General features: G+C 43.0%; 2 protein-coding genes across 3 annotated transcripts in view; both read right to left on the bottom strand.

Moving 5' to 3' along the window:
- Positions 1-1,589: 1,589 nt before the first annotated feature.
- CLNS1A (chloride nucleotide-sensitive channel 1A) lies at positions 1,590-14,197 on the bottom strand. Its single transcript, XM_071432955.1, has 7 exons — positions 14,010-14,197; positions 11,284-11,420; positions 8,816-8,920; positions 7,962-8,072; positions 7,365-7,538; positions 4,926-5,010; positions 1,590-2,390 (listed from the first exon to the last, which is right to left on the bottom strand). The coding sequence occupies exons 1-6, from the start codon at positions 14,156-14,158 to the stop codon at positions 4,943-4,945; spliced, it is 744 nt and encodes a 247-aa protein (XP_071289056.1). The 5' UTR covers positions 14,159-14,197; the 3' UTR covers positions 1,590-2,390; positions 4,926-4,942.
- Positions 14,198-17,515: 3,318 nt separating this feature from the next.
- RSF1 (remodeling and spacing factor 1) overlaps positions 17,516-25,501 on the bottom strand; it is a 66,990-nt gene continuing 59,004 nt past the window's right edge. For both annotated transcript variants that reach the window (XM_071432936.1, XM_071432937.1), the window contains one exon: positions 17,516-25,318. In XM_071432936.1, the coding sequence (XP_071289037.1) occupies positions 24,744-25,318 (575 nt within the window). In that variant the 3' untranslated portion in view covers positions 17,516-24,743. The remainder of the gene's footprint in view (positions 25,319-25,501) is intronic.

Below are 25,501 nucleotides of genomic sequence, written 5' to 3'. Positions count from 1 at the left end.
CTTCCACATCATTTTTGATCGCCTGCAAAAGCCAAGTCCATAAAGTGAAGAGGTCAAATCAGATCTGACTTCTCCATATCTGCCTTGTTTATTTTGGCACAACATATAGTTTAAAAGAAATTGGTACAAATCTGGGTTATTAACAAGTAGCTGCTGTATTTACAGACATTAGAATATAAATTTTGTTTTTAAATCACTAGGAATTAGACAAGCCTTAAATTGACTAAATTAATGCAAAACAAAAAAAAAAAAACCCACAAAACAACAAAAGTAGCAGAAATAACGAAAAATAAACCTTAGCTAGGAACTGAAGAATTTAACTGGTTTTGGTAGTGCAGGCAAAAAGGAATATTTTACATTTGAGTTAATGAATGCTTATGAAGTCCAGAACATTTACCCACTGCCTAAATACAAAGTTTTATTGAAAATAAAACTTGTCAATCCACACAAGACACTTCTCAATGCTACCTTCAGCATTCATCCAGGTTTGTTTCTACCTCACCTCATTTAATCTTGCTCCACTGATTTGACTGGAAGCATCACAAAATGTCTGTTCCTAGTGCTCCACATTAGTATAACACAAATTCTCCTTTTGGATGTAGTGAGAGTGCTGAGAGGAACTGTGAACAGTCCAGCTGCCCTGGAGTTACCTTTGCCCACCTGCCAGGGTATGTAACAGGCTGCCATTTAACGTGGAAGACAACAGACACACCACATCCCAACTCAGATTTTCACACACCAAAATACCCCCACCAGTCTGCTTCAACAGTGGACGGTGACTTAGAATTCAATGAGCCCTTTGCCTGAATTATGGTGCCAGTAAGAGTTTTACCTGTCCCAAAATCTCACTGTGCCAAGATTCTCCAAATGCCAGTGCAAAAATCAACTCTGTATCCTCCTTTGTAACCCTGAATCCCTAACAATAACGCTTGTATGTATACAAAGGGGCTGGTAAAGACATTCCTGTAGGATGTCTTGTTGCATAACACGCTGAATACCTCATTTATTCGGCTACATGAGTGGTTCACAACACTGTTAAGACATCCCTAATTTGACTGGCATTCCTAATGAATATTCAACAAAGAATGGGTATAATTAGCATGGACCTTGGAACCAAATCACATCCTAACGTGTAAGCAGAGTGTAGGGCTAGTAAACTGTTCATATACCAACACAGCAATACCTCGCCCCCACCCCCTCCCCAAAACATCACAGATCAACTTCAAAGTAAAAGAAAACGGAGGAAGTTTGGTCCAGACTTTCATTTCAATAGTGGGGGAAGAGAGGCACAACCTGAATTTCCTGATATTTTCCAACGGAGAAATTTTCCAATTTTCCCACCAAGAGGCGAAACAGGGAAAGCTCCAGCAGGACAATCTAAAGCTGGGTTCCTAAGTTTGGGATGTGTCTGGCTAACTCTGTCACAGGCATACCCTGCAAATGCTTTGCCCTTTTATCCCTCACATCCACGTAAATGCTGAAAATGGCTTTCGCTTCGCTGAAGACTTTTTTGTTACAGAAGAGAGTTCTGAAACTCAAGGGCTCAAGATGCTTGCTGAAGTAAAGGAGGGAGAACTGCAACAGCGAGCTGGTTGTGAGATACAAAAATCTTAGTTTATTTAACAATGTTAACATTTAATACAAAGACACAAAACAGTTCTCTTTGTCCGGACCTCAGAGACCTTATTCCATCTCCTCTACCACCCAAGCTCAGCTCTCAGAGAAATGAAAGGGATAGCACTGAAAGGTAAAGCCAGTTACTTGAGGGGGTTTTAATTTAGCTTTTCTTTTGATCCTTGGCCAACCCTATTTCCTTTTAGTCATAACATTTCTATTCCCATTTCTACTCCACAGAGTCAATGACAGGTAAAAAAATATGGAAAATTCTAGGACCATCTAAAATTCTGTTCTACTTACAGTTTTATTTCTGAAGTCCTAGAATTCCTACAAAGGCTTCTTTATAAGGCCAGAGAGTTAAGTCAGAGAGACTGTGGCTGCCCCATTCCTGGAAGTGTTCACAGCCAGGTTAGGATGGGGTCCTGAGCAACCTGATCTACTCAATGGCATCCATGCCCATGGCAGGTGGGGCTGGAACCAGACGATCTTTAAGGTCTGTTCCAACCCAAATCATTTTGTGATTCTATGAAATGACCCCTGATTAGCCCCATTCAACTGTTAGATGCAAGAGGTTTTATTGTTTTTGTTTATTTTGTATTTTTTTTAAATAACCCCATAGTGGTCACAAATGTCAAACCCTGTTTTAAACATCTCTACAAGCATTTTTAGACCTAGGTGTCTAAACTTAGGTCATCAAAAGAAAGGTTAACTCCCGATAGTCACTGCAATGCCTTCGGTTTTACAGCTTATTCTGGAAGTGCCACAAGAGGGATCTGAAAGACACAAGACACCCAAGTTTACATAATTGGCATTAAAATAAAAGGTTATTAAGCAGCATAGAGTAGTAGCTATCTGTTGCTTGCAGTCAGAGGACAGCACTTTACTACAAGCCCATGAATTTTCAGAAGTGTTGAGCATCTTTGCCTTTGACAGCAGCTCTAACTCAGGTCAGCTAAGGACAGCATGTGCTCACAGCAGGCACCAGGGTGGCCTGGCAGACCCCGCTGCACCAACATGCAGACACACCAGTTGCTTCAGAACAATTGCTGCAGCCTCGTGATGCCACAGACAAAACACCACTTATTGCAGGAACACTGGAAATGTCCTGCACCAACTGCCAGCAAGTCTCCAGGGGCTTCAGCAGGAGACTGTCACATCTCATTTGGGTCGCATGCAACATGAGCATCACACAAGGGCATTGTTTGGGAGGGAGAGCAGCACACTGCTCTCTAAGGGATCACCAACAAGATGTTCCTTGTAGATCATTTTGCAGTTCAGGAGGTTAAAAGGGCCAAGCTGCTCCATGGAGTACCCACAGGATCACAGCATGCTCCCTCTCCACCCCTACATACAGAGTGCAGAGCCAAGTCACCCTCTGAGCAGGGCGATTAGCACAGACCTCCAAGAGCTGTCCTTGTCACTTTCTACCTTCAGTTCCTCGCTGCTGCCTTAGATCCTAGATTCCTACACTTCCTTAGATTACATCCACACAGGCTGGTGGTTACTCTAAAAAGGGCCATCCCAAACTGCTACCTGGAGTGATGTCACTGAAGCACCTGACACTGCACGTGCAGGTCACTTGATCTGCTCTGCCAGGGATCAGCCCCTCAGCTGAGATCAGCACAAGCAGAAGCACAGGAGGAAATCCTCTCCAGTCACCTCTCACAGCATTCATATCCCACAGTCACATGCTGTACCATGGAAGGCAGAGTAACAATTCCACTAACCAACACTACTTCTTGCTGCGTGTATTTTATCCTTTTCTAGAAGAACAGCCTACAACACTTCCACCAGCACTTTCATGCCTCTTAGAGATCTGCTATCAGCTACTAACTCTCCTTAATCCAGTTAAATTCTAACCAGGATAACAGATAAAGCAGTCAAATTTGAATTTTTCAACATCAGGATTTATTTTTAATAAACCATTGACCAAAGTAATCTTGGAGTCATCAGTCTAAATTTCCATTCACTTACTAAGAAGCACCTGATCTACAGCTAAAGGCTCCTCTCTGATTTTTAAGTGTGTCCTTTACCAAACTGGCAGACCAGCCAATGGCAGGACAACCAGTATCTAATATTTTTTTTTAAGAACTCCTCTGTTCTGCAGAGTCCTTCCCAGGGTAGAAATGTGACTACTAAAGTTTGAGCTCTTACACCAGACAATAAAAACCAATTCAGGAGCAGTGGCAGTGATGGAGGTCACTAAGAAAACACCAGACTACTCTGAGACTTTCAGAACTGCAGCAGCAAAGAAAAATAAGCAACAGAGGAGGAATGCAGGTATGCAGCACCCCTCCACAACAGCCCTCCTCGGGGACTGCAGCCTCTTTCTTTGTGACACTGTAATCCTATATCAACTATTTTCCCACTTTTCTTTCAGTGTGTCACACTCCTTTTGTATCCCTCTCCTTCTTCCTCCCCTGAGCTTTCGGCTGTCTGCTCCACAGCTGCTCTCTCCAGCATTTCAAGTGGGATAGTTGGACACTCACTTTAAGGTAGGAGCTGTCAGTCTCCCTTCTGAGATAGGCTGAAGAACTGGGACAACACAGCACCACTTGAGCAGCACATACAGACTGAGTACTGCTGAAGCAAGGATGGCATCACAACCCCACTGTGCCTGTACATCTCTGCAGACAGCCCCAGAAAAAGCTGCTCTAACTCTCCCTCCCAGCACCAGCGAGGAACCACTGGCACGTCTTGTAAAGCTACTAAAGAGGAGAAAAGCAAGCACAGGTGATGGAAGACAAGGGATCACACTGGCACATCCACCTGAGCAGGGTGTTGTCTCTTAGCTGTTCACTCCTGAGAGCAGCCCCATCCAGATAGCTCAGTAACTTTACCATGAACTGTTCCTGCTCTGCTTATAATGAAGGAAGAGATGGACTTGGAGTGCTGTGAAGTGTCCTGCCCCCTGGAACAGCCTGGGAAATCCAACACACCAAGGGCAAAACAACAGGCACTAAAGACAGTAACTTCCCAGGGCTGCCTCCAGTGTTCATATATCAGCATCCAAGAGCCTTTGAGACAATTCTTAAATCAACTAAAAAGCTGACCTGTCTTCCAGACAGGCACATCCATGCAGGCTGCCTCTGCAGGGTAATGGTTTATGCCAATAGGCATTTTGGCACAGATCATTAAACATCTTTCTACATTTGTGATAACTACAGGTCCCTTTTCCTTCTTCTATATCTCCATCATCCTGACATCATGAGACACCTCCTGTAGGATCACATACACTACACAAATTCCAGAGAGGGGAGGCTCTGCAGGACTAAAAAGCATTGATGTGAGAAGTCAGAAGAACTTACAGCAGCACCCATCCTCCTCAGTGATCGACTTCGGCATCTTCAAACTGCCCGGCAACTACTGGTGCTATGTCCACCTCCATCCCATCTGAAAAAAACCAGCCAGTGCTCCGTAAACGAGCGGATGAGGGATGACGTTTTCACGGGAAAGAGAGCGGATGCCCTCTGCTGACGAGAGGTAGCCAGGACAGAAAACCCCTTCACTGAACTTCTGAGAGCAGCCTAAGGAAACACTGATGAGCTCACAAGTTTCTGGGTTTGCTCCAGCACTGCTGGTCAGTCGTTTACAGATGTCACAGCTTCCTACAATCTCACCTCACCCTGTCTTATTAAAAGACTTAAACACTGGATTTTAACTATTTCATGTTGTAAATGAAATTTTGGTGTAACAAATTTCATGATTCCTTCGAATAACTTTATTCTAGTATCCTGTTCTGAAACAATTGAAAAGAAAGATTGCTCTATGCTACAATGTCAAAAAATAAAGTAACTCTGAGCAGCCCTGGGGATATTTGTAATTGCAGCAAACCAAGCAGCAGTACTGTAGCAAGTAAGATTAGAAAAGTAAACAAAACTGATGAAGATGACTCTGAGACACGTGACATACCTGCTGTTCAATTTATATTCATTTCTGGAATTTTGGAATTCAGAAACCTGACTAAATTTTCAAACAAAGGGCACTGCTGAAACAGGAGCCTATCACCTATGGTTGTCTTTACATAAATTTATTCAAAACTGCAGAACAAAGTAAACCTGAACACAACTGACAAAACAAGATTAAAAACCTCTCCCTGTGGATGAAAATAAATTAGTTATTATTTCCTAGATATCCACAACTGCTGGATCATTTTCCATCTTTCAAAAACATGACAGCATATAAAAAGCACTGCAATTTCTATATTAAAAAAGGAAGCAACACTACTAAACTACTTCCCCGTTCTTCTCCCAGATAATACATTGCTCTAGTGAAAACAGCACACAGAAAAGACAGTCTGAGAAATCAGGTGGCTTTCCCCCAACAAAAAAAGAAATTTTACTCCTTAAATACACACTTGAATAATCAATAGAATTAAGAGACACCATCCTTCACAAAAATAGATCTTTTTTAATAATTCTGTTTCAGTGTGTTTGAATGATTCAGAATTCATCCTGAACTCTGTTAAGATAACTGTTAACTTATAATTTAGGGTATAAAGAAAAAAAACCCAAAATCAAAACCCAAATAAAAACTACAACTCATTTAGAGTAGAAAATGCTTCCCAACCCTGGTGTAGACTGATAAATTTAATTTTTTTTAATCCTAAATCAACTTCACTTTACCACTGTTCCAGGAAATCCTACCAAGAAGAATCAAGTGTTCTCAACACTGAAGTGCTCACTCTAACAGAGCAGCCCTCAATCCACAGCAGGCAACATGCTGCCCACAGGGCCAGAAGCATGTGGGTGATCCCTCACCTTCTGCAGGGAGGTATCACCCAGGGCATCACATTCACTCAGTCCTGCTTTATGATTAGCCAAACTGGAGAGTCACTACTTCCACATCATAGAACCACAGAATGGCTTGGGTTGGAAGGGACCTTGCAGCCATGGGCAGGGACACCTCCCACTAGACCAGGCTGCTCAAAGCCCCATCCAGCCTGGTCTTGAACACTTCAGGGATGGTGGCATCCACAGTTCACCACCCCCATGGTAAAATATCTCTCCTTTTATCAATGTGAGTCTCACCTCCTTTGGTTTGAAGCCATTCCCCCTTGTCCTACAACAACAGGCCTTACAAAAAAGTCCATGCCCATCTTTTAAGTACTGAAAGGCCTCAGTAAGGTCCCCCCAGAGCCTTTTCTTTTCCAGGCTGAACACCCCGACTGTCTCAGCCTGTTTCCATAGCAGAGGTGCTCCAGACTCCTGATCATCATAATGACCTCCTCTGGACTCACTGCAGTAGGTCCCTATCCTATTAAGCTCAGGATCCCAGAGCTGGATGAAGCACTCTAGGTGGGGTCTCACCAGAGTGGAGCAGAGGAACAGATTGTCCTCCCTCACCCTGCGGGCCACGTTGCTTTGGCTACAGCCTAGGACATGACTGGTGTTCTGGGCTGTGAGTGCACATTGCCAGGTTAGGTGAAACTTTTTCACCCACCAGCACCCCCATGTCCTTTTTGGCAAGGCTGCTCTTAATCCCTTCATCTCCCAGTTTGTATTGATAATGGGAGTTGCTCCAACCCAGGTGCAGCACCTTGCACTTGGCCTTGATGAACCTCATGAGGTTTCCATGGATCCATTCCTCAGGTTTGTTCAGGACCCTCTAGATGGCATCCTATCCTTCTCAAGTGTCAATCGCACCCCTCAGCTTCATGTTTGCAAACTTGCTGAGAGCGCACTCAATCCCACTGGCAGTGTCACTGATGAAGACATATTGTTTAGTAAAACAAAAGCATGCCTTACCTTCAAACTCCCTTATGGAGTCCTCTGTTCTCACTCCAGCCATGTTGTACTGGGTGCTGACAGACTGGGCTAACATGCCTTCTAACCTCTCCAGCGTGGCCTGCCCTTCTGCAGTTAAATGTGACAATCCCTCTTCATATGTGTAAAAGCTTGGGATGTCCCCTTGTTCTAGCTCTGCAAAAACAAGTTTATGTTCAGCAGACTTAAGTTTAGGAGCCAGAAACATGCAGAAGTGAAGGAACAGGGGAGCAGCTGGGCAAATTATGCCCAGATTAACTGACAGATTAAAAAGCTGCTTACACAGGTACAGAATACACAGAGCAATGTGAACTGACCACAGAGCAGCACAGGCATTGAACCCGGGCCAGCACAGCCACTGGGAAGGGGAAAGGCTGTGGGCTTCGGAGAGCCAGAACAATGCTTTTGCTGAATTCCTGTCATTGTGACAGGAATGACAGGTTTTCTGCAGATTTATGAATTTCTATACTGTGCCTGTGACAAAAGGGATGTACAGGCAAAATGAGTAATAAACAATTATGACAGATACTAGTTATGCAAGTGCTGGCAGGTATTTCAAAGGAAGCAACTGTTACCAACCGCGGGCCTCGACATCGTACTCATCCCCTTCGTAATCGTTGTCCGAGTCCGAGTCCTCTGGGTCTGGGTGCAGGGCCTGGCACTCACACATCGCTGAGAACATGGCTTCCACTGCAGGAACACAAGTGAACACAAACCTCCACCAACACCCCAAAGCAACACAAAAGAAACCCCCTCTGACTGATCAGAGGGAGTCAGAATACTCCTTTAGCAGAACCACAACTGAATTCGCATTTGAAAACATCATCCAACAAGCCAGAAGCCATGTAAGAAACAAATCAGGTTTCAGAGATCCAGCCTGGTGCTTTAGCCTCTTAACAGCACTTTTGCATTATTTCATTGATGATAAAGCTTTATCTCTGGACAGTTATGTCTGTGGTTACCTACTGCAGGAAAACTTGCAGCATCTCAACCATCAGATTCCTAAAACTTGAATCCAACTGTAAGCTCCACTGTCATATCCACAGGATACAACAGCTTTCCAGTAGTAGTGCCAGGGCATTAGAATGTTTCTAATGAAATTGTCACTGACTCAAATATCACTGAATTTGTAATTAAAAAGACATTTCCCATACATATTCTCTGCAAATGTATACAGTGAGATTATCCATATTGTGTATTTATACTCAACAGTTTCTATTTTAAAGCACTGGAATTCTCCTTGAGAAGCAGCTGCTTGAAAGAGTCCATTTTTCAAGCCAGATAAAACAATTTGCTTTATTCTTTCCAGCACACAGGAATCAAGTCACTAGCGAAGGACACTGAAGGATCATGGTATTTACACCTCTGCACCCAAGTGTCTCCCACATATAACCAGGACTTGGAAGTAAAACACAGCTCCCACTTGCACTTACAGGCTGATTTGTCGCTAGGTACAAATCTGAATTCCGCAATTGGTTCGACGTCATCATCGCTGTCATCCCCCTCCCCTTCAGTCATGGGAGCCTCTTTTGTCTCCTCTTTAAGAAAAGTTGAAAGATTTAGAAGAAACATGTTTACTTTGTAAAAAAAAAAAAAAAGTCACATTTGTTTATTCTTTCAGGAATGCACACATAATCAAATCAGAAACAACCTAGGAGAGGCACAAAACCTCCACTCTGTTCTCCCAAAAAACCCTGTGACACTCCAAGACCCACATGGATAGATGAGGCCCTCTCAGAGCATCTCAACAACACTTGCAACACATGTGAAAACTTCTCTGTTTATAACTTAAGGAGTAAAGATTTCTGTACTGGTCACAAAATGTACTCAAGTATTTCAGGAAAATTGCTTGATTCTTATTACAAACAACAATGCTCAAACTCCCTGTTATCATTTTTTAAATCACATGGATTTTTTTATGGATCCTTAACATTACTGTCACAAAATCAGCCAGCTTCCAGTGTGGCCCCTCACAGGGGACTCTGACATATGCAGAGGATCTCTGCTCCATTTCCAACATTCCTAGTCAGCCAGAAAGATCTCAGAAATACAAAGTGCACCCAGAACCAGTGACAACTCCAGTGCTTCCTGACTTCTGTACACCATCTACGTGAATAAATAAGCATCAATGTTTTACTTTCTGTGAATAAAAACCGCACAGAAATGGCTGCAGTTCATCATTTCGGGGACACGGCACTGACAGCCTCAGAAGTGCACAATTATTTTCTACAGGAGAAGAGGCTGTGCCACTGAGAGTGGCACCACTCAAAATCACACAGAAAACCGGCACCACCAAGAATACAAAGACGCCAAGAAGCTGCCAGCCAGCTGCCCCAAAAATGAAGTGTACAGGGAAGCTACCCACTTCTTTTCCAACTGTCCCCCACAGGCACAGCTTGTTACTGCTGAGTCCAGCTCTTTGTTTTCAATGCAGTCAACCTCTGAATGCCTTTTTCTAAAAAAGGGGTGAGGACAAGGCACAAACACACAGAGAGCACATGCAAAACTCTGAGAGGAAGAACACAATGTACCCTGCACAACTGCGAATGAAGACTCATGAAGCCAACTAAGTGGAAAGGTTTAACACTATTCAGCAGTTAAAATTGCAGGCCAGGGCTAGATTTTGAAAAGTAAAACTTATCTGCTGTGGAAGATTTACTGTAGGCAGAGTTGATATACTAAAAAATATACTCACAAAAAATACCCATTTAAAAAATCAGCCTATTCAGGATTTCTACATAAAGGCTTTTACAGGATATCCATATTTTCAAATGTCATAATCAGAATGAATTAAAATCTACAAACAGTAGATTTTGAAAAGTAAAACTTATCTGCTGTGGAAGATTTACTGTAGGCAGAGTTGATATACTAAAAAATATACTCACAAAAAATACCCATTTAAAAAATCAGCCTATTCAGGATTTCTACATAAAGGCTTTTACAGGATATCCATATTTTCAAATGTCATAATCAGAATGAATTAAAATCTACAAACAGTATCTTTCTTCAGATGAGGCTCTTTTTACTTCAAAATAACCACACTTAAAGGAAAATGAAGAAGAAGAACAAAGAGACATATGCAAATGTCCTCTTATTATTTGTAGTGATAGGCTGTCAGAGAACATTAGTAGCATAATAGAAGGAAACAATGCACTAATAGCTTAAAAGTATCTCCATCTCCTCAGAGTCTTGTCATTACTTTCTGGATACATTAAAAAAAAATTAAATGCCAGATTTTAACCTTTAGCTGTGATGACCAGTAGGTATGAAGGGGAAAAGGAGACCTGCTCAATATGTAACACCCATTTAATCCCCAATTGTGATGGCAGTTTTTGACACACGTAAATATTAGCAGTTATACCAGAAGTCAAACAATGAAATAAAAAGCTTGCTTTCTCTACATCAAAGCAAGAATGGTCAAAAAGGTGTGTTTTGTGGGCCATCTACAAAGATTTATTAAAGCCTGGTAACATGACCTATTGCCTTTTCTTGTTTATATTTAACCAAGCTGTGGGAGAAAATGAATGAAAAGTTCCCTAGCTGTGAAACAGCAGGAATTCATCAAGCCTGGAGAGGGCAGCAACATTAACATAAATTCAATAAAGAAAAAAGCATACTCAAGATGGAATCACAGGGAGACTGGCAGAGGAACTAAATTATTTAAAACAGCGTAAGAGGGTAGAGAACTGATTCTCAGCAACTTCAGTATACACAGCCACAAGCTGAGAGCAGAACTGCAAAGTGACTCTAAACAAATGCTAAGCTGTGTTTCTACAATGACTATCCTTCAGGAAAATACAAAAGAAAATACAAGCAATTACTTAAAATCAACACTTCCTCCTCCTGAGGAGGAAATCCTGTTACTCAGAACTGCGTGGGAGCAGCCAGCAGCACTCCTCACCTTCAAACTTGGCGTTCACCATGACGTACAGGTGCTCCCTTGGGTAGGCGCTCAGGTCCCTGGAGACGGCATGCAAACTTATGGTGGGGTAATCCAAGGAGAAGCCAACTCCAGAGTTGTCCAGCCAAGACAGGCGACTAACGAGGGAGGAAAAAAAGAAGAGACAAATTAGACACGAACAGAGGGCAGTAAGGAGAAAAGCAAAGCAACCCCAAAACATGAGTAATTGTGGACAAGGCACTTAGCTCACTCTGCGGGCACACACGGTCCTGGACCTGCCTGAAAAGGACTTTGCAAGAGCATTAACTGATGGCTGAGGTAAAAGACACCTTTGCCTAAAGAATGTGAAGCTAAGAACCCTAAACCCACCACAGCTTTATCACATTTGCATTAAATGCTGAATTTTCCTCCCTGACTCTCCATCTTCTCCCTGCAGATATCTATCATTCCAAAGTCAGCTACAGAGGTTCCAGAGTGTGATTTGCAACTCAAGCTATTAAATGTGGTTTTCCAAGACAAAGAGGACACTGAAAGGCAGGTCAGTGTCATAATTCCTAGAGGATGATAGATCTGATGTGGGTAGAGCCTGTAGGTAGAAAAACAGCCAGTTCTGTGATCAGCAGAGCCAGGTTGTGGGTATTCCTCCAGTCACAACTTAAGTGCTATAGCCTCTGCTTTCCCCACTTTCACTGTCATCCCTAACCACAGCAAGAGACAGCACAGGTTGTCACCACCAGGATGCTGCCTCCTTCGTATCAGAACAATCAACATCTTTCTACACACTGAGAAATCACACTCAAACTAGATTTGGGTGCCTGTAATCAATGATGTCACACAGTGAACAGAAATACTCAGTGCCAGAAAGCAAGACCTCCACCATGTGCAAAGCTCAGCATTCAAAAGCTTTTTGTGGTGGGACAAAACCAATGGGAAGTTCACAGAAGACTCCTGGCCTTGGAAAATCTGACTGAGAGCAAGAGCTAGTACAGTGGGAGCAAGGATTATTTCCTATTTCCTCAACTATCCAGTCCTCAATGTTTACAGCTGCTGGTGGAGAGTCAGTACATGGATCAAGAGCCACATTCTGCTCCTGGATGCCCTGTTCTCCCATGGCACTCCTGCAAACACTGGTGTTTTCTGTTCATCCCAACAAGTGACTCTAGTAAAACCTCTGTGGTGCACTTGAAACATGGAAAGGAAGCTGGCAGACCTGCAGGTGCCTCACACAAAAGTCTACTGAAAGCAACTCACAAGGAAACTCAACATTACACATCCTCAGAGAAGGTACCCCACAAGCAGGAGTCTTGGTAGCTGCAACCAAACGAAATAAAACAGTGAACAAAATTCCAGAGAGATTCCTCTCCAACACAGCACTAACAAGCTCAGGTAGGGCAAAAGCTCCTCCGACAATATTGGCCATTTCATAAAAGTTTCCTAGTCTGAGGTTTTTAAAAGTGCACATTTTAAATTATGCTTTTGTTCCAACAATGTTCTTCAACTACACAATATATTATGAGTACTTTCCCATGGTGAAAGAAAATTACATTGTTTTAATCATCAAGCTGTCTCCCTGAGCTATACAATGCAGGGAGAATTGAAAGGAGACCATAAAGAGCTCAGATAACATCTTTCAGAATAACCAGACTGATTTCTGCCTAGTAAGTACAGTCTCCACATGATTAATGCAACATGACAGACTTCACAGAACCAGAGTAGTTATTAACAGCAGAAACCCAACAGCCTCATCTACTCCCCTGCCAAAAGAGGAGAGCTGCCATTGTTGTAATTACAGAATGGTTTGGGTTGGAAAAGACCTGAAAGATCAACTGCCTTGGGCGGGGACACCTTCCACTACACCAGGATGCTCAGAGTCACATCCAACCTGGCCTTGAACACGTCCAGGGATGGGACATCCACTGCTTCTCTAGGCAACCTGTACCAGGGTCTCATCCTGCTCACAGTAAAGAATTTTCTCCTAATAACCAATCTAGTGCTCTTTTTCAGTTTGAAGCCATTCCTCCTTGTCCTATCACTACAGTTCTTATCAAAGAGCCCCTCTCTGCCCTCCCTGCATGCCCCTTCTGATACTGGGAGGCTGCCATGAGGTCTCCACACAACTTTCTCTTCTCTGGACTGAACAGCCCCAACTTTCTCAGGCTGTCTTCATAGAAGAGGTGCTCCAATCCCCTTATCAACTTTGTGGTGTCTGCCGGACTTGCTCCAAGATTTCCAGGTCCTTCTTATGTTGAGGATTCCAGTGTTGGATACAGCACTCCAGGCAGGGTCTCACAAAAGCAGGGGGCAGAAGTTCCTCTCTTGCCCAGCTGGCCACGCTGCTTTTGCTGCGGCCCAGGATACAACTGGCTTTCTGGGCTGCAAGTGCACATTTTTCCACCGTGCTGAGTTTTACAAAATGGTTTGGGTGGGAAGGAACCTGACAGCCACCTCGTTCCGAGCCCCTGCCGTGGGCAGGGACACCTCCCACTACAGCAGGCTGTTCCAAGTCCCATCCAGGCCGGCCCTGGAGCCCCAGCCAGCCGGGTCCCTGCGGTGCTGCTCCCTCTTGCCTGCTTTAAAACGAGCAGGTGCAGCAGGACGGCCCGCAGAGCCTCACAACCCCTGAGGGCTTTCCCCACCTCACGGCCCCTTCACCCGAGCCCCCATCCCGGGCCCCTCAGGCCGCCCCGGGCAGCCCCCGAGCGGTCCCAGCCCCCGTGTCCCCGCACCTCTCGGCGATGTAGAGGGTGCCGGAGCCCAGGCTGCGCCCCGCCAGCAGCGCCTCCGTGTCCGGCTGCTGGTGGCGGACGCCGTCGGCCGGCGGCGGGAAGCGCTTGAGGAAGCTCATGGCGCCGCCGCCGCCTCCCTGCTCCACCATCGCGGCCGCCGGAAGCGGAACGCGCCGCTCTGTGATGCGATTCCGCCCGGGACGCGATGGCACCGCCCCGGGATGCGGTGGCACCGCCCCGGGATGTGATGTCACCACCGTGTTCCCGTTCTGCGGGGCCCGGCGCGGCCGCGGTTCTGGGTGCTGCGTGTGCTGCGGGCGGGGTCCGAGTTAAGTCGTCTTTGTCTGGAAAAGAGGAGCAAAGGGAACCGCTGAGGTGATGGCTGAGGGCTGGAGCACCTCTGCTGTGGGGACAGGCTGAGAGCTGTTCTCCGAAGGGAAGGCTCCAGGGAGACCGTACTGCCCTTTCCAGTACCTAAAGAGGGAAACGAGAGCTGGAGAGGGACTTTGGACAAGGCTATGAAGGGGAAAAGGATTCAAACTGACAGAAGGCGGAGTGAGATTAGCTATTGTGAAGGAATTCTTCCCTGTGAGGGTGGTGAGGCACTGGCACAGGTTGCCCAGAGAAGCTGTGGCTCCCCCGTCCCTGGTCGTGTGCAAGGCCAGGTTGGATGTGGCTCTGAGCAATCTGGTCTAGTGGAAGCTGTCCCTGTCCATGGCCGGGGGGTTGGAACATGTCTTTACTGTCCTTTCCAACCCAAAACGTTCAGATTCTATAACAGTACCAAGAGCAGTCACAGAACCATTGAATATCCTGAATTGGAAGGGACCCACAATGATCATCCAGTCCATCTCCCAGCCCTGCACAGGACACCACAACAATCACACCTCGTGCTTGAGAGCATTGTACAAATGCTTCTTGATCTTATCTCTGCCATATCTATTTTAGCCTGTCTTGTTAGACAGGTGACAGAGGGAAAGATAATAAATAATAATAAATACAGCAGATTCACAATTACCATTATTTGATGCTGGAAGGGGAATTTCTGGTGGGTGACCAGCACCTAATGTCTCATAAATGCACACAGAGAAGAAAAGGAAAATCACAAGTACCTGAATTGCTTAAAGGGTATGCAGCTGATTTCCCTCAGCAGTGATGAGGTTGGGGTCAGGAGCCCAACAGTACTGCAGTACCTGGCAAGCGGGGGGTATTGCAGGACAGCACATTTCAGGGATGGGAAGGCTGCCACCCCCTCATGAGCACTGGCCCTGCTCCTTCCCACAGATTTACATCATTTCTCTTGCTACTGTAGTAAGAAACAGGGATTAGTGATGCATCAGTGAAGTACATCTCTGTCAGGGGATGCTTCTGTTAATGCCATCAGTGAGCAGCATCACTGCAAACATCCCTTTTCCCTGACTTGTCAGCATGGCAAATGCTCCTGCCATAGCAACATATCAAAAGCAAGTTGTTAGCTTGTCATGGATGTTAACCTTCCCTTTTATCAGTTTAAATTTACTTTTTAGGAATCATTTAGCTACCTGTGTGCAAACACAGGTTCTCACAATCACGAACCGATTATTAACAAGATTAGGTTTCCATCTTTCCTTTCTCTGGACTTTCCTAGCTACAGTCTTGAATAGCAAAGAGCAGAACATAACATGGTTCTCTTACTCTGAGGTATTGACAATGCTTTGGAAAACTGGTCAGCCATGCCTACCCATTTTGGATTTTAATTAAGCAAATAATAATGCAAATAATTGTTACTCATACAAATAATCACCTAGAGTGAAATGAAAGCCAATTTCACAGTGAAGTGATATTTAAACACCGCTGGAATAGCTTGAAAAAAAACTAACAGAGGCAACAGGAGATGAGGAAAGGGGAATTTCTCAACCATCTTCCAGTCTGCCACACCAAGACATGTGATCAACTGGAAACAAAAATTTGCAGTTCATCCAAGAACACAGATCAGACTATGGTAGCTGGTGGGAAGAGATCCAAATACACGGAAATAGCATTCACTATGCTTAGTGGCTGTAAAGCAATGCTCCTGTTGATGTTCATCCCCTCTTACCTAATGTGGCTGTCATATAGCCACAGAGAGTTCTCACCTTTATAGTTAACTCCACATCACACAACAACTTTAGGTCACTATAAATAAGATTTCTGAGTGGTTGGGGTTGAATTACTGCTGATTGAAGCCACTGCAGTGGAGTAGTACAGAGATAATTTATTTTCCTGCATGCAAATGCGAGTCTTTCTTCTGTGGCATATCACTCTTCCAAAAGAAAATGGGAAAAGGGATAGTTTAAGCCCAGGCAGGAAGCTGGTTTTGAGGATGAGACATTAAGAGAGGAGGAGAAATCCACATCTTCCTTAATTTACACATTCCAGACTCTTCACACCAGAGTACTGAGTGCTGCACCTAAGAGAAGCTTAGAGGGGGAAGGCAGATGTTTCCTATAAGTTAAGAGTGGAACAGAATGGCCTTACCTGAAAACTTTCCTTCATCTCTAAGAGCTTTAAGAAGTGAATTTGGATCCAGCCCCACACTGACATTTGAACACTGGATGTCCAACAGTGATTTAGTCAACCAGGGCCGTGTTCAGAGGCAATGGAGAGCAGCAGGTACCTTCACAGAGTTGTCACCTTAGCACAGAAGGCAGGAGTCACCATCCAGGGAAGCTTGTTCTCTCCACAGCATTGCCTGCCATAAGGTGGCCAGTTATCTGTTAAAAATTGAAGTGTTGAGTTTTGGCAGTGGAGCAAGGGGATGGATTTCACAGCAATTTCTCATCACTACAGAAACAGGCAGCAGCTTAACTGCAGCCGCAGACACATTTAAAATAAAGATTGACAGGCTTCAGCAATTCACACAGAAAAGCCACTCCCTTCTTCAATTTGTTTCTTTCTCCCTGACTTTCTCCTATTAAAGTCCTGAAATATCATCCATGTCCATTATCACGTGTCAGAACATCTGCTTCTTCAGTGTGTCTCTTCAGACTTCCATTTTTTCCCTTCTTATTCCCAAGGTTTACACATCTCAGCCTAAATAAATGAACCTGGTTCCTCTGTGCACCACGTTGACACCTCATGGCTGTCTGCTGGCAGAGCCTTCCTGGGTACAGTGCTGACTGCAGGCACACTGGTTTTTGTCAAGTGACTGCAACATCACTACGAGATGAGATATAAAAAGTATATAAAAGATGGAATGCACACAGAAAACCATCGTGACTGCAAAAACAAATCCATCACGTCTTCCCCACCATCAGCCGGAGCTGCTCAAAGAAAGGAAGGTTCTGTCAGCTGGGCTGCTGCAACAAAACCAACATAAACCAGGAGCAGCCCATTTCCATGGCAGGCAGTGGCACCATCACGGGCTGGAACAATACACAGCAGCCATTACTCAGTGCTTGCTCTAAAACTAAAAAAGGTATGCGCATGTGTAATGCTCATTAAGAAGCACTTGTATCTGCAATACACATTATACTTTGTACATCAAGTTATTTCAATTTTTTTTATTATGACAATTTACATGTCATATTTATATGAAAGAAATGACAGTAGATATTATAACAAAACCATTATGAAAGAAAAGTTACACAATTAGGCCTACAAGCTATAAAATGGCTTCAGGCCCAGCTTATACACAAAGAGTTCTGACCAGACTGTAGTGAGAGACAACGCTGAACAATTCATTAACAAAAATATTGGCACCAGCCTTAACATTTTTTCTTACTTCATTTACAAGGAATACAGTATTTAAACAGTTGTGTACTGCAAATCTAAAAACATTAGCTGTTAATAAACTGCAGTTAACCCTTTGAGCACTATGCCACCATGATTTCCATTTAAAAAAGTTTTAACGCAGCATGTTTTACATGCACGTGATATTACCAGTGGGAGGGAAAAGACAGTGAAAGCACCACCCAATTTATGTGCAACAAGAATAACACTTCCAGTTTTTTCAAGATATTTCCCCCCCCTTCCCACACACACAGTGTGTGTCCCCAGGTCCTTTCCCTTTGATATTGTAGCAAGTCATGATTGAAGAATGACTGAAAAAAACAAGGTTCAGGACTCAAAAAATGCAAGGATTAAATGCTACATAAAGAGCTCTGAATTTTACTGTGTTAATTCTTTAGAGAAAGAAAACAGAAGATGAGGCCAGCTGTGGAGACCATTTTTAAGGAACTCAAGGTGTCTATGCAAACACACAAACAGCATATGGGAGCAAGACAAAAGTGTATTTCATGTAGGCATATCTTAAATTTTAAGAGTTCTGTCTGGCAGATTTGATCCAGTTGTCAAAAGAATACTGGAGGGTAAGCATCCATGTGGGACACTGAGAATCGCCAATGTTTTTCTCATGGACAGGATCTGTGCCTGTGAGAACTGCCCGGCACCCAGGAATGGCAACATCATGCGTTTGGATCAGTCCCATCCGTCCCCTGACACGGGCAGGAACGAGCACTGCCCTGGCAGCAGTTTAATGGCAGTTTAATGGCAGTTAGGGGGAGGAGCATCCTTTGAGTGAATATAGGACAGGAATAAGGTACTGTACAAGATTTTAGAGTCCATATAATGAGTACAAAATGAAAAACTAAACAAGGCTTACAGTTTTATGATTTGACTTCCTTTCCTACCACTACCTTGAGTGGCAGATCAGTATCTATTAAGGACTTTTATCTGTTCTAACTAACAAACAGTGCACTGGTTACTAGGTCTATCATATGTCTTTGCAGAAGGACTTATCCCTGTAGAACCACTTAAGTTCCGACAGAGTGATCCAAGTTCAGTTGTGTGGGACACAGTAAGAAGAATAAACAAGAAAGCAAACTGTGTGGACTTTGACTGTCACCTCTGGAAACAAACATTGTCATTATAATCTACAGACTGATCCTAATTTTTTCTACATCCACATTGCACTGATGGAGGAACATTATTTATTCCCTCAAGGAAGGAGGCATCAAGTACATTTTCCAGTTACTTTGAAAATCAGGATGAGAAAAGGAAGGTATCGGGATGATTCTCCTAAATGGAGACCTTCCTCTGGAAATCCTGCCTGTAAAGAGCAAGTCACAAGTGGTTTCTAGGCCTGTCCAAGACCTCTCTTGCAAATGGCATGAATTTGCATACACACTATTCCATTCCACTTCCCTCCATCCATTCCCCATCTCCCCATTATTGGAACAAGCATCCCAACAGCAGGAGCAAGTGACTCTGTCTGCACCTGGGGACCCAGTGAGACTGACTATACACAAAGTGCTGCAAAGTGCACGAAGTAAACCAGCCGAACAAACGGAGCCGTGCCGTCGCTCGGCTCTCCTCAGCAACCTTTGGGGTTGTATGGAGCAACAGCAGATCTAGTGGCAGGCACGTGTGCCCCTCCAACTGCAATGCTGTCCCCTCTCCTGCTCCTCAGGGCTCAGCATTTACAAGATGATAGTCAAAAACCAAGGCTGTAAGACTTGCTTCTAATTGCAGTTGAATCTGAATGCTTTACACCACAGATTCAACTCTAAAAACTTATCTACTGTAGAGTGTTTTATTCTTTCCCCCAGAAGCTCTCTGCAATCTTTTATTTATGTGTTATACTTAGCAATATATATCTTCTGCAATGTACAAAGTTAAATTACTCTGAAGTGTTTGGACAACCATTCCCACGTTTTTGTTGTTTAGTTAGGTGTAACTACCTCAGTTAGTTGTTTTGTTGTTTAGTTAGGTGTAACTACCTCAGTTACACCTAATCTAAAAGAAGAGCTTGGTAAGTGGCTTTCCAAAGACTTTCCAAAGTGAGTAGTAATCCTCAATACCCCAATTGCTGGGTCTCCAGAAATAATTTCCAACTGATAAATATTTCTGAAGCCAGAGCTCTCCGTTAGGTCTCAGACTGAGTAAAGCATCAAAAATTAGTCAAAGAATTTTTCTTATATCAGGATATACCAGCAAAAAAAACCATAACCAAAACAACAAACCCCTCCCCCTCCCCCCCCCCCCAAATGGATAATTTCTGCTGGATTTTTTTTACTTTCTGCCTTCCAACATTTTACGTGAGATACAGTCCCTATGCTAACTGTTAGGGAAGAGGAGGCAGAAGACACTACCAGCAAATGTGATCTTGATCCTGTAAATCCTTACTTCAGACAATATCCTAAATGCTTCCACGGAAGTTTTGAACACTTAAGGACTTGCAAAAATTCTGCTGCCTAATTTCTAGAGATTCCCATAACATATTCAGTGCAATTTCCCCCCCAAAGTTACTGTTTCATTTGAAGATACTGGATCTTCTACATATATTTATGTATATATTTAAGGACTTTATCTACCCACCGGATCAGAAGCATACATCAAATGCAAATACATACCTAGGGTACAAGCTGCACATCAGAACCACATTACAAGTTTGTGAATAGTAGTCACTGCACATGTATCAAACCAAATTTTCAAGGCCTATATAAAGCTTTTTTTAATTAGATGGTACAAATCTCTTTGTCAGACCAGTTCTGGGGGCAAACATTACTGCCAAGATTTATTTAAATCACTGTGTGCAAAGTGAATTTAAAAAAGCAGGTGCCATAAAAACTCCTTGTTTACTTTTCATAAAAGAAGTTTGTAAAAATATGTGATTTGAAATCATTATTTGAAGTTTTAGACTAGAGCTTCCTACTGCAAAAAACTGAAAACCATGTTACTATAAGCACCTGAAAAGAGAGGTATAAAATGGACCCCCTTACAATGAAGGAATAAAATTATTACCCAGTCGCAGCATCTGGATACCAGTGTAGTTTAAATAATAGATGTAAAGAGAAATCAGAACAAGTGTACCACTACCATACAATTTTTCTTTTGTGAACATACATCTTTTGCCCCTTGAGCTTCTCAATATAAGGTCTCTCACCAAAAGTTCAGATACAGCAATTAGGAAACAGAAGTGAACAGAAAACAAGTCCAACTAAGTCATTAGCTCCCATAATATGGAGAGTAGTCGAGACACTTAGTACAACAAAATCTTGAAGGTGACACTTCAAAAATGAGCTTTTAAGGAAAAAAGCGTCGCTCGTTTCTCTTAAGTGCTGCTAGACCAGAACAATCTATTCATTCAAAAAAAAAAAAAATAGTCAGGAAGATGCAGTGATTTTAAAATGTAATTCAGCATGTACAAAATGAAATATCAAAGAGTTGATTGTTCAGCACTGACCTTGTTAACTAAGGGTTGTTAAATATGATGCCACTTTCCATCTTATATAAAGAATATGCTCAGGTTTATCAGACTCAACAACCAGAAGACAGCAACTGTGGTGAAACCAACCCAGTTGTTAATTCTATCCCCCTACTGCTTAGATTAACACACCCCATTCATTACTGCAGTGGCCCTGCTTGTGTGCTTTTTGTCACTGAGTCATAGAAGCCCCACACAGGGAAGCAAACAGCCAGCATTTATCCTGGTGGCAAAAAATCCACTCCTCCACTTGATCTATATGTTCTTCTTCCCAGCAGTGCTACTTAGACTACACATAGAAATCAGTTTTCCTCCCAGTCAGTTATATACAAAAGAGCTTGCTGGTAAAAAAGACAAAGCTGTTAGTGATAATCTGTGTAGAATAAACATGAGTTTGCTGAAGAAATGCTCAGCATGTTCAGCCAGTAGCTGCTTGGTCTCATTAAAAACAATCCCTGGCCTGTTTCCCATTTCCCATACAGTTTAAGCTTTAAGCCCAAACCTACACCTGAAGATCACTGTTCAAAGACAACTAACTCCTGATTTCACACTGAGCACAGAAGGGCACAAGACTGTAAGGACACCAGGAAGACCTTTTCACTCTGGAATCACATATACATACTGTAACGGTATGAACCCTGGGTGATAGCTGGCCTCTTGTCAGAAAATGCAATCTTCCCAAATAGGAGATGATGCATTTTCCACTAACAGGAAGCCTTAAAAATGACAAAAATACTAAGTTTTAAAATGGTAATACTTTCCAGAGCATTTTTTGCAGTTTTTCCTTGCACATCATTCCCACCAATCTGAGGAGGAACTCTAGATCCTATGAGATGAAGCCATCTCAGGCACCAAGGGTGACTTCTTAGAAGACAGAAAAATTGCTTTTAAGAAGAGACCTATAGAAAGTACAATTTGGTAACAACTGGCGATTTTTAAAACATGACACTTCTGATGCAAGCATCAATACTCCTATTTTGCTTCCTGGTCTTTCCTGCTTTTACACTGTTCTAACTCAGTACTCAATTTTTCTCACGATTGGTATATCCGGAATTGTAACTCTTTTGAATTTTCTTACACACACAAGTACCTCCCCACTAAGTATTTAGCATTTGGAGTTGACTCTACAAGCAAGAATGTTTGATCAGATAATAAAAGGCTCAATCAGGCAGCAAATGAAAACATGGCACTGGCAAAACAAATGAAGAACTATAGATTCCACAGAGCTGATGGATGTGAATCAGTTTGCACTGCAAGAATTAAAAGAATTAAAAATGCTCAGCAACTACTATCATGGACAAGTGGAAGCCTTATGTTCTTACTTGTCCTAACACACAAGTATATTAGAATTTGAAGTACTGCATTTATGCATCACCTAGGCAAAGAAAAGCACTAGAGCAGCTTAAAATGCTACATATCCCTTTAAGAACTCATTCTAATCTTCTGTGGCTCTTCACTACCCCATTTTAATAATTTAACTGTTAATTGTTAACATCAGTAAGGTAGGAAAACATTTAATCTTTGATGAAATTACATTGTCATGTAGAGTGATTTCTCTTTGTTTTTAATCACAAGCCTGCCTAGCACAGCAGATAATGAGCAAGTTCCATCTTTTTGCATCTTTCTGATCCTAGTTTTATAGCATGATGTGTGCACTGCTAGAATCCAAAGGAGTAAAAGTCACAGAGTGGTTCTGACAGACTTGGGGAGAAAGGGTGGGGAAACAAAACCAAGATTTTAAAGGCCAGAAGGTAGGTAAAATTTGGATCTAGGTTTTCTAGAGAGGTATTTAGTAAAGGCCTAATGCTGGTTTTAGTACAAGAAAACAGAAGTGCTTAATGACTAACTAGTAAATACAATATAATGGAAGGGAATCAGGTGGGGCAGGAAAGGAGAACTCACTCCTCAGTGGCAGCAGCAGCTTTGGTGCATCCATTGCCGGCAATGGACATAAACACCAGTCAAAAATCCAAATCTCAGAGCAAAAGGATTAACAGATGTGACCTTTTTGGATTTCAATGTTTGGCAGATCTGTTTGAGCTGCCTGTGTCCTATAACATGTACAAATGCTACAGCCTGCATCTTAATCAGAGTACAGAGAAAACTGAATGCTCTTGATGTGCCCCATGTTGATTTGGTGGGGTTTTTATTCTTCCAATGTCTATTTTTTCCCCTTGAATAAAAGCACATATCACTTCATGCCTGCTGGAAAGTTGATGGGATGTCTTGGAGTCAAGCATTTTCTCTCAGAAACTCTGCCTTCTTGAAATCAGTTGGTCACATGGTAGTTATTAAAATGTATTTTAAGAAAATTCTAATGGCCAAAGGCCAACAACTACATTCAAAACCTGCTAATACATCCAGGCAAATAAGCAAAACCAAAACAAAACACACATAAACCCCAAACAGGAAACCTCCAAAAGGAAAACTGTTCCATTTGTTTACTTCAATTTGAAGTAGATATTAAGGGCATGAATGGACCAGTCATAGTTTATTTGAAAATCTCTCCATCCTCTTATGCACTGTCATTCTGTGGTCAATGCCATTTGTACAAACACATTTTGTTCAGAATACTCCAACTGGTTATGAAACTCACATGGCCGGGCAGCGACTGCAGGGTTCTTTTGTCTGTAAAAGTCTGCAGTGCTTACAGACTTACTTGACATCAATACGTCCTCCCACTAGACACTGTGCATTGAAGGCCATCTGATGAACTGTGCATGAGATCACTTTAGAAATTCATGGCTAAAGTGTTTCGACTGTCAAAAACTTCATTACAGTACACTTCACTGTACAAACATTTTTAAAGGATGTTTATTAGGAAAGTCTGCAAGTCATAATGAATAGCAGAGTTCTTGTTTATGGTACCTTCTTGGCCTCTAATAATTCTGTTTGCCTCCAGTATTAAAATCAAACTGCTTCCATGAAGGTGATTACTAAAATGAGCTATGGTATGTTAACCTACAACTCACAAAATGCGACAGTACAGACATTAATTTTGCTTTTAACTGTCTGTTAAGTTGTAATCTAAGTTGTGAACATTTAAATATAATATATATCTCATATGAAAAAGCTAAAGCACAAGTGCTTCTGCACCACCCCCCTCCCGTCCCCCCACCCCCTGAGCCAAACCCACCCCAGTTCCGGTTTGGGCCCTGACTGATTTGGAATGCTTTCTTAGGCCACCCATTTCCACAAATTTGTATGCACTCAGGAAATATAAAGTCAAAAATATACAAATCTCTTGTTGTTATAAGGTTTTTGTGAGTGAAATTACCCAGGACCATGGACTTGGAAGGAGAAGGGGGGGTAAGAGAGGGAATTTACAGCAATTCGTCTTCAAAGTTCAAAACTGGTCACTTCACAGAAAGACTGCAGGACTGGTGAAATTCTTGCTTCTAGAAAGTGATACTGTAGTGGAGAATTTTCTAGGAAAAATAAAACAACTTTTAATAACTGGCCCGCTGGTATGAGCTACCGTGGAATAAATTAGCACAAAAATGGAAGTCTTATAACTGTTCACTGTTACAGACGTAATCAACAAGGTCAGTCACTCTCAAAAGTTCATCTTCATCTTCCTCCGGCCCTACCGCTTCCTGCCCACTGCCTGTCCCGTTGGGCGCCAGGCTGGCGCTGGCTGTGCTGTCCTTGGGGGCCTGGGTCTTCTCGCTTGGCTTGCCAATCAAGTTCTCAATGGTTTTCCCTGGGCTCTGTCCGTTGGTGGAAGGCAAGTCCACCAGGCTGTAGTCCAAAGGGCTCTCTACTTTCCCTACATTATCAAAGTCATCTTCGTCATCACTCTCTATCCGGTAGCAGTGCTTCTTGGGGTTGTCTGGGGGGGCTTGTGCTGCTGGCAGCTTATCTGCGGGAGCGGGGGTTTCTGTGTTGTCGTTGGCGTTTTCGCACGCATCTTCCTCGTCAGTCTCAATTCGATTCAGGCGTTTGCGGACAGGCTTCCCTTCTTCCTCCTCATCCTCTCCTTCTTCCTCGGAATAGTCATCTGTACTTCGCCGACGTTTTCGAATCAATCGCTTGGACTCCTTTGTGGATTCATCATCTTCAGAGTTCTTAGATGTGTAGCTCTCTGAAAGAAGCAGCAGACTTAGAGCAAATCTCAGTGCAACATTTATTGTTCATCTTCCACACTCACCAACAAGACAGCTCTCTGAGCACACACACTTCTGCCTCCTTCCCCAGGTTCCCCAGCCAAGCTAAAAGGCTTGCATTCTTTCTAATTTTTAAATTAACTTCTAATGTAGCAAGTATT

Source organism: Agelaius tricolor, unplaced genomic scaffold, assembly GCF_023055355.1.
Source record: "Agelaius tricolor isolate 1412-34295 unplaced genomic scaffold, bAgeTri1.0.p SCAF_9, whole genome shotgun sequence".
In the NCBI taxonomy this organism is placed as follows: Eukaryota; Metazoa; Chordata; class Aves; order Passeriformes; family Icteridae; genus Agelaius; species Agelaius tricolor.
Note: the sequence above shows the minus strand (reverse complement) of the source record. Positions and strands in the feature narration are given on the sequence as shown.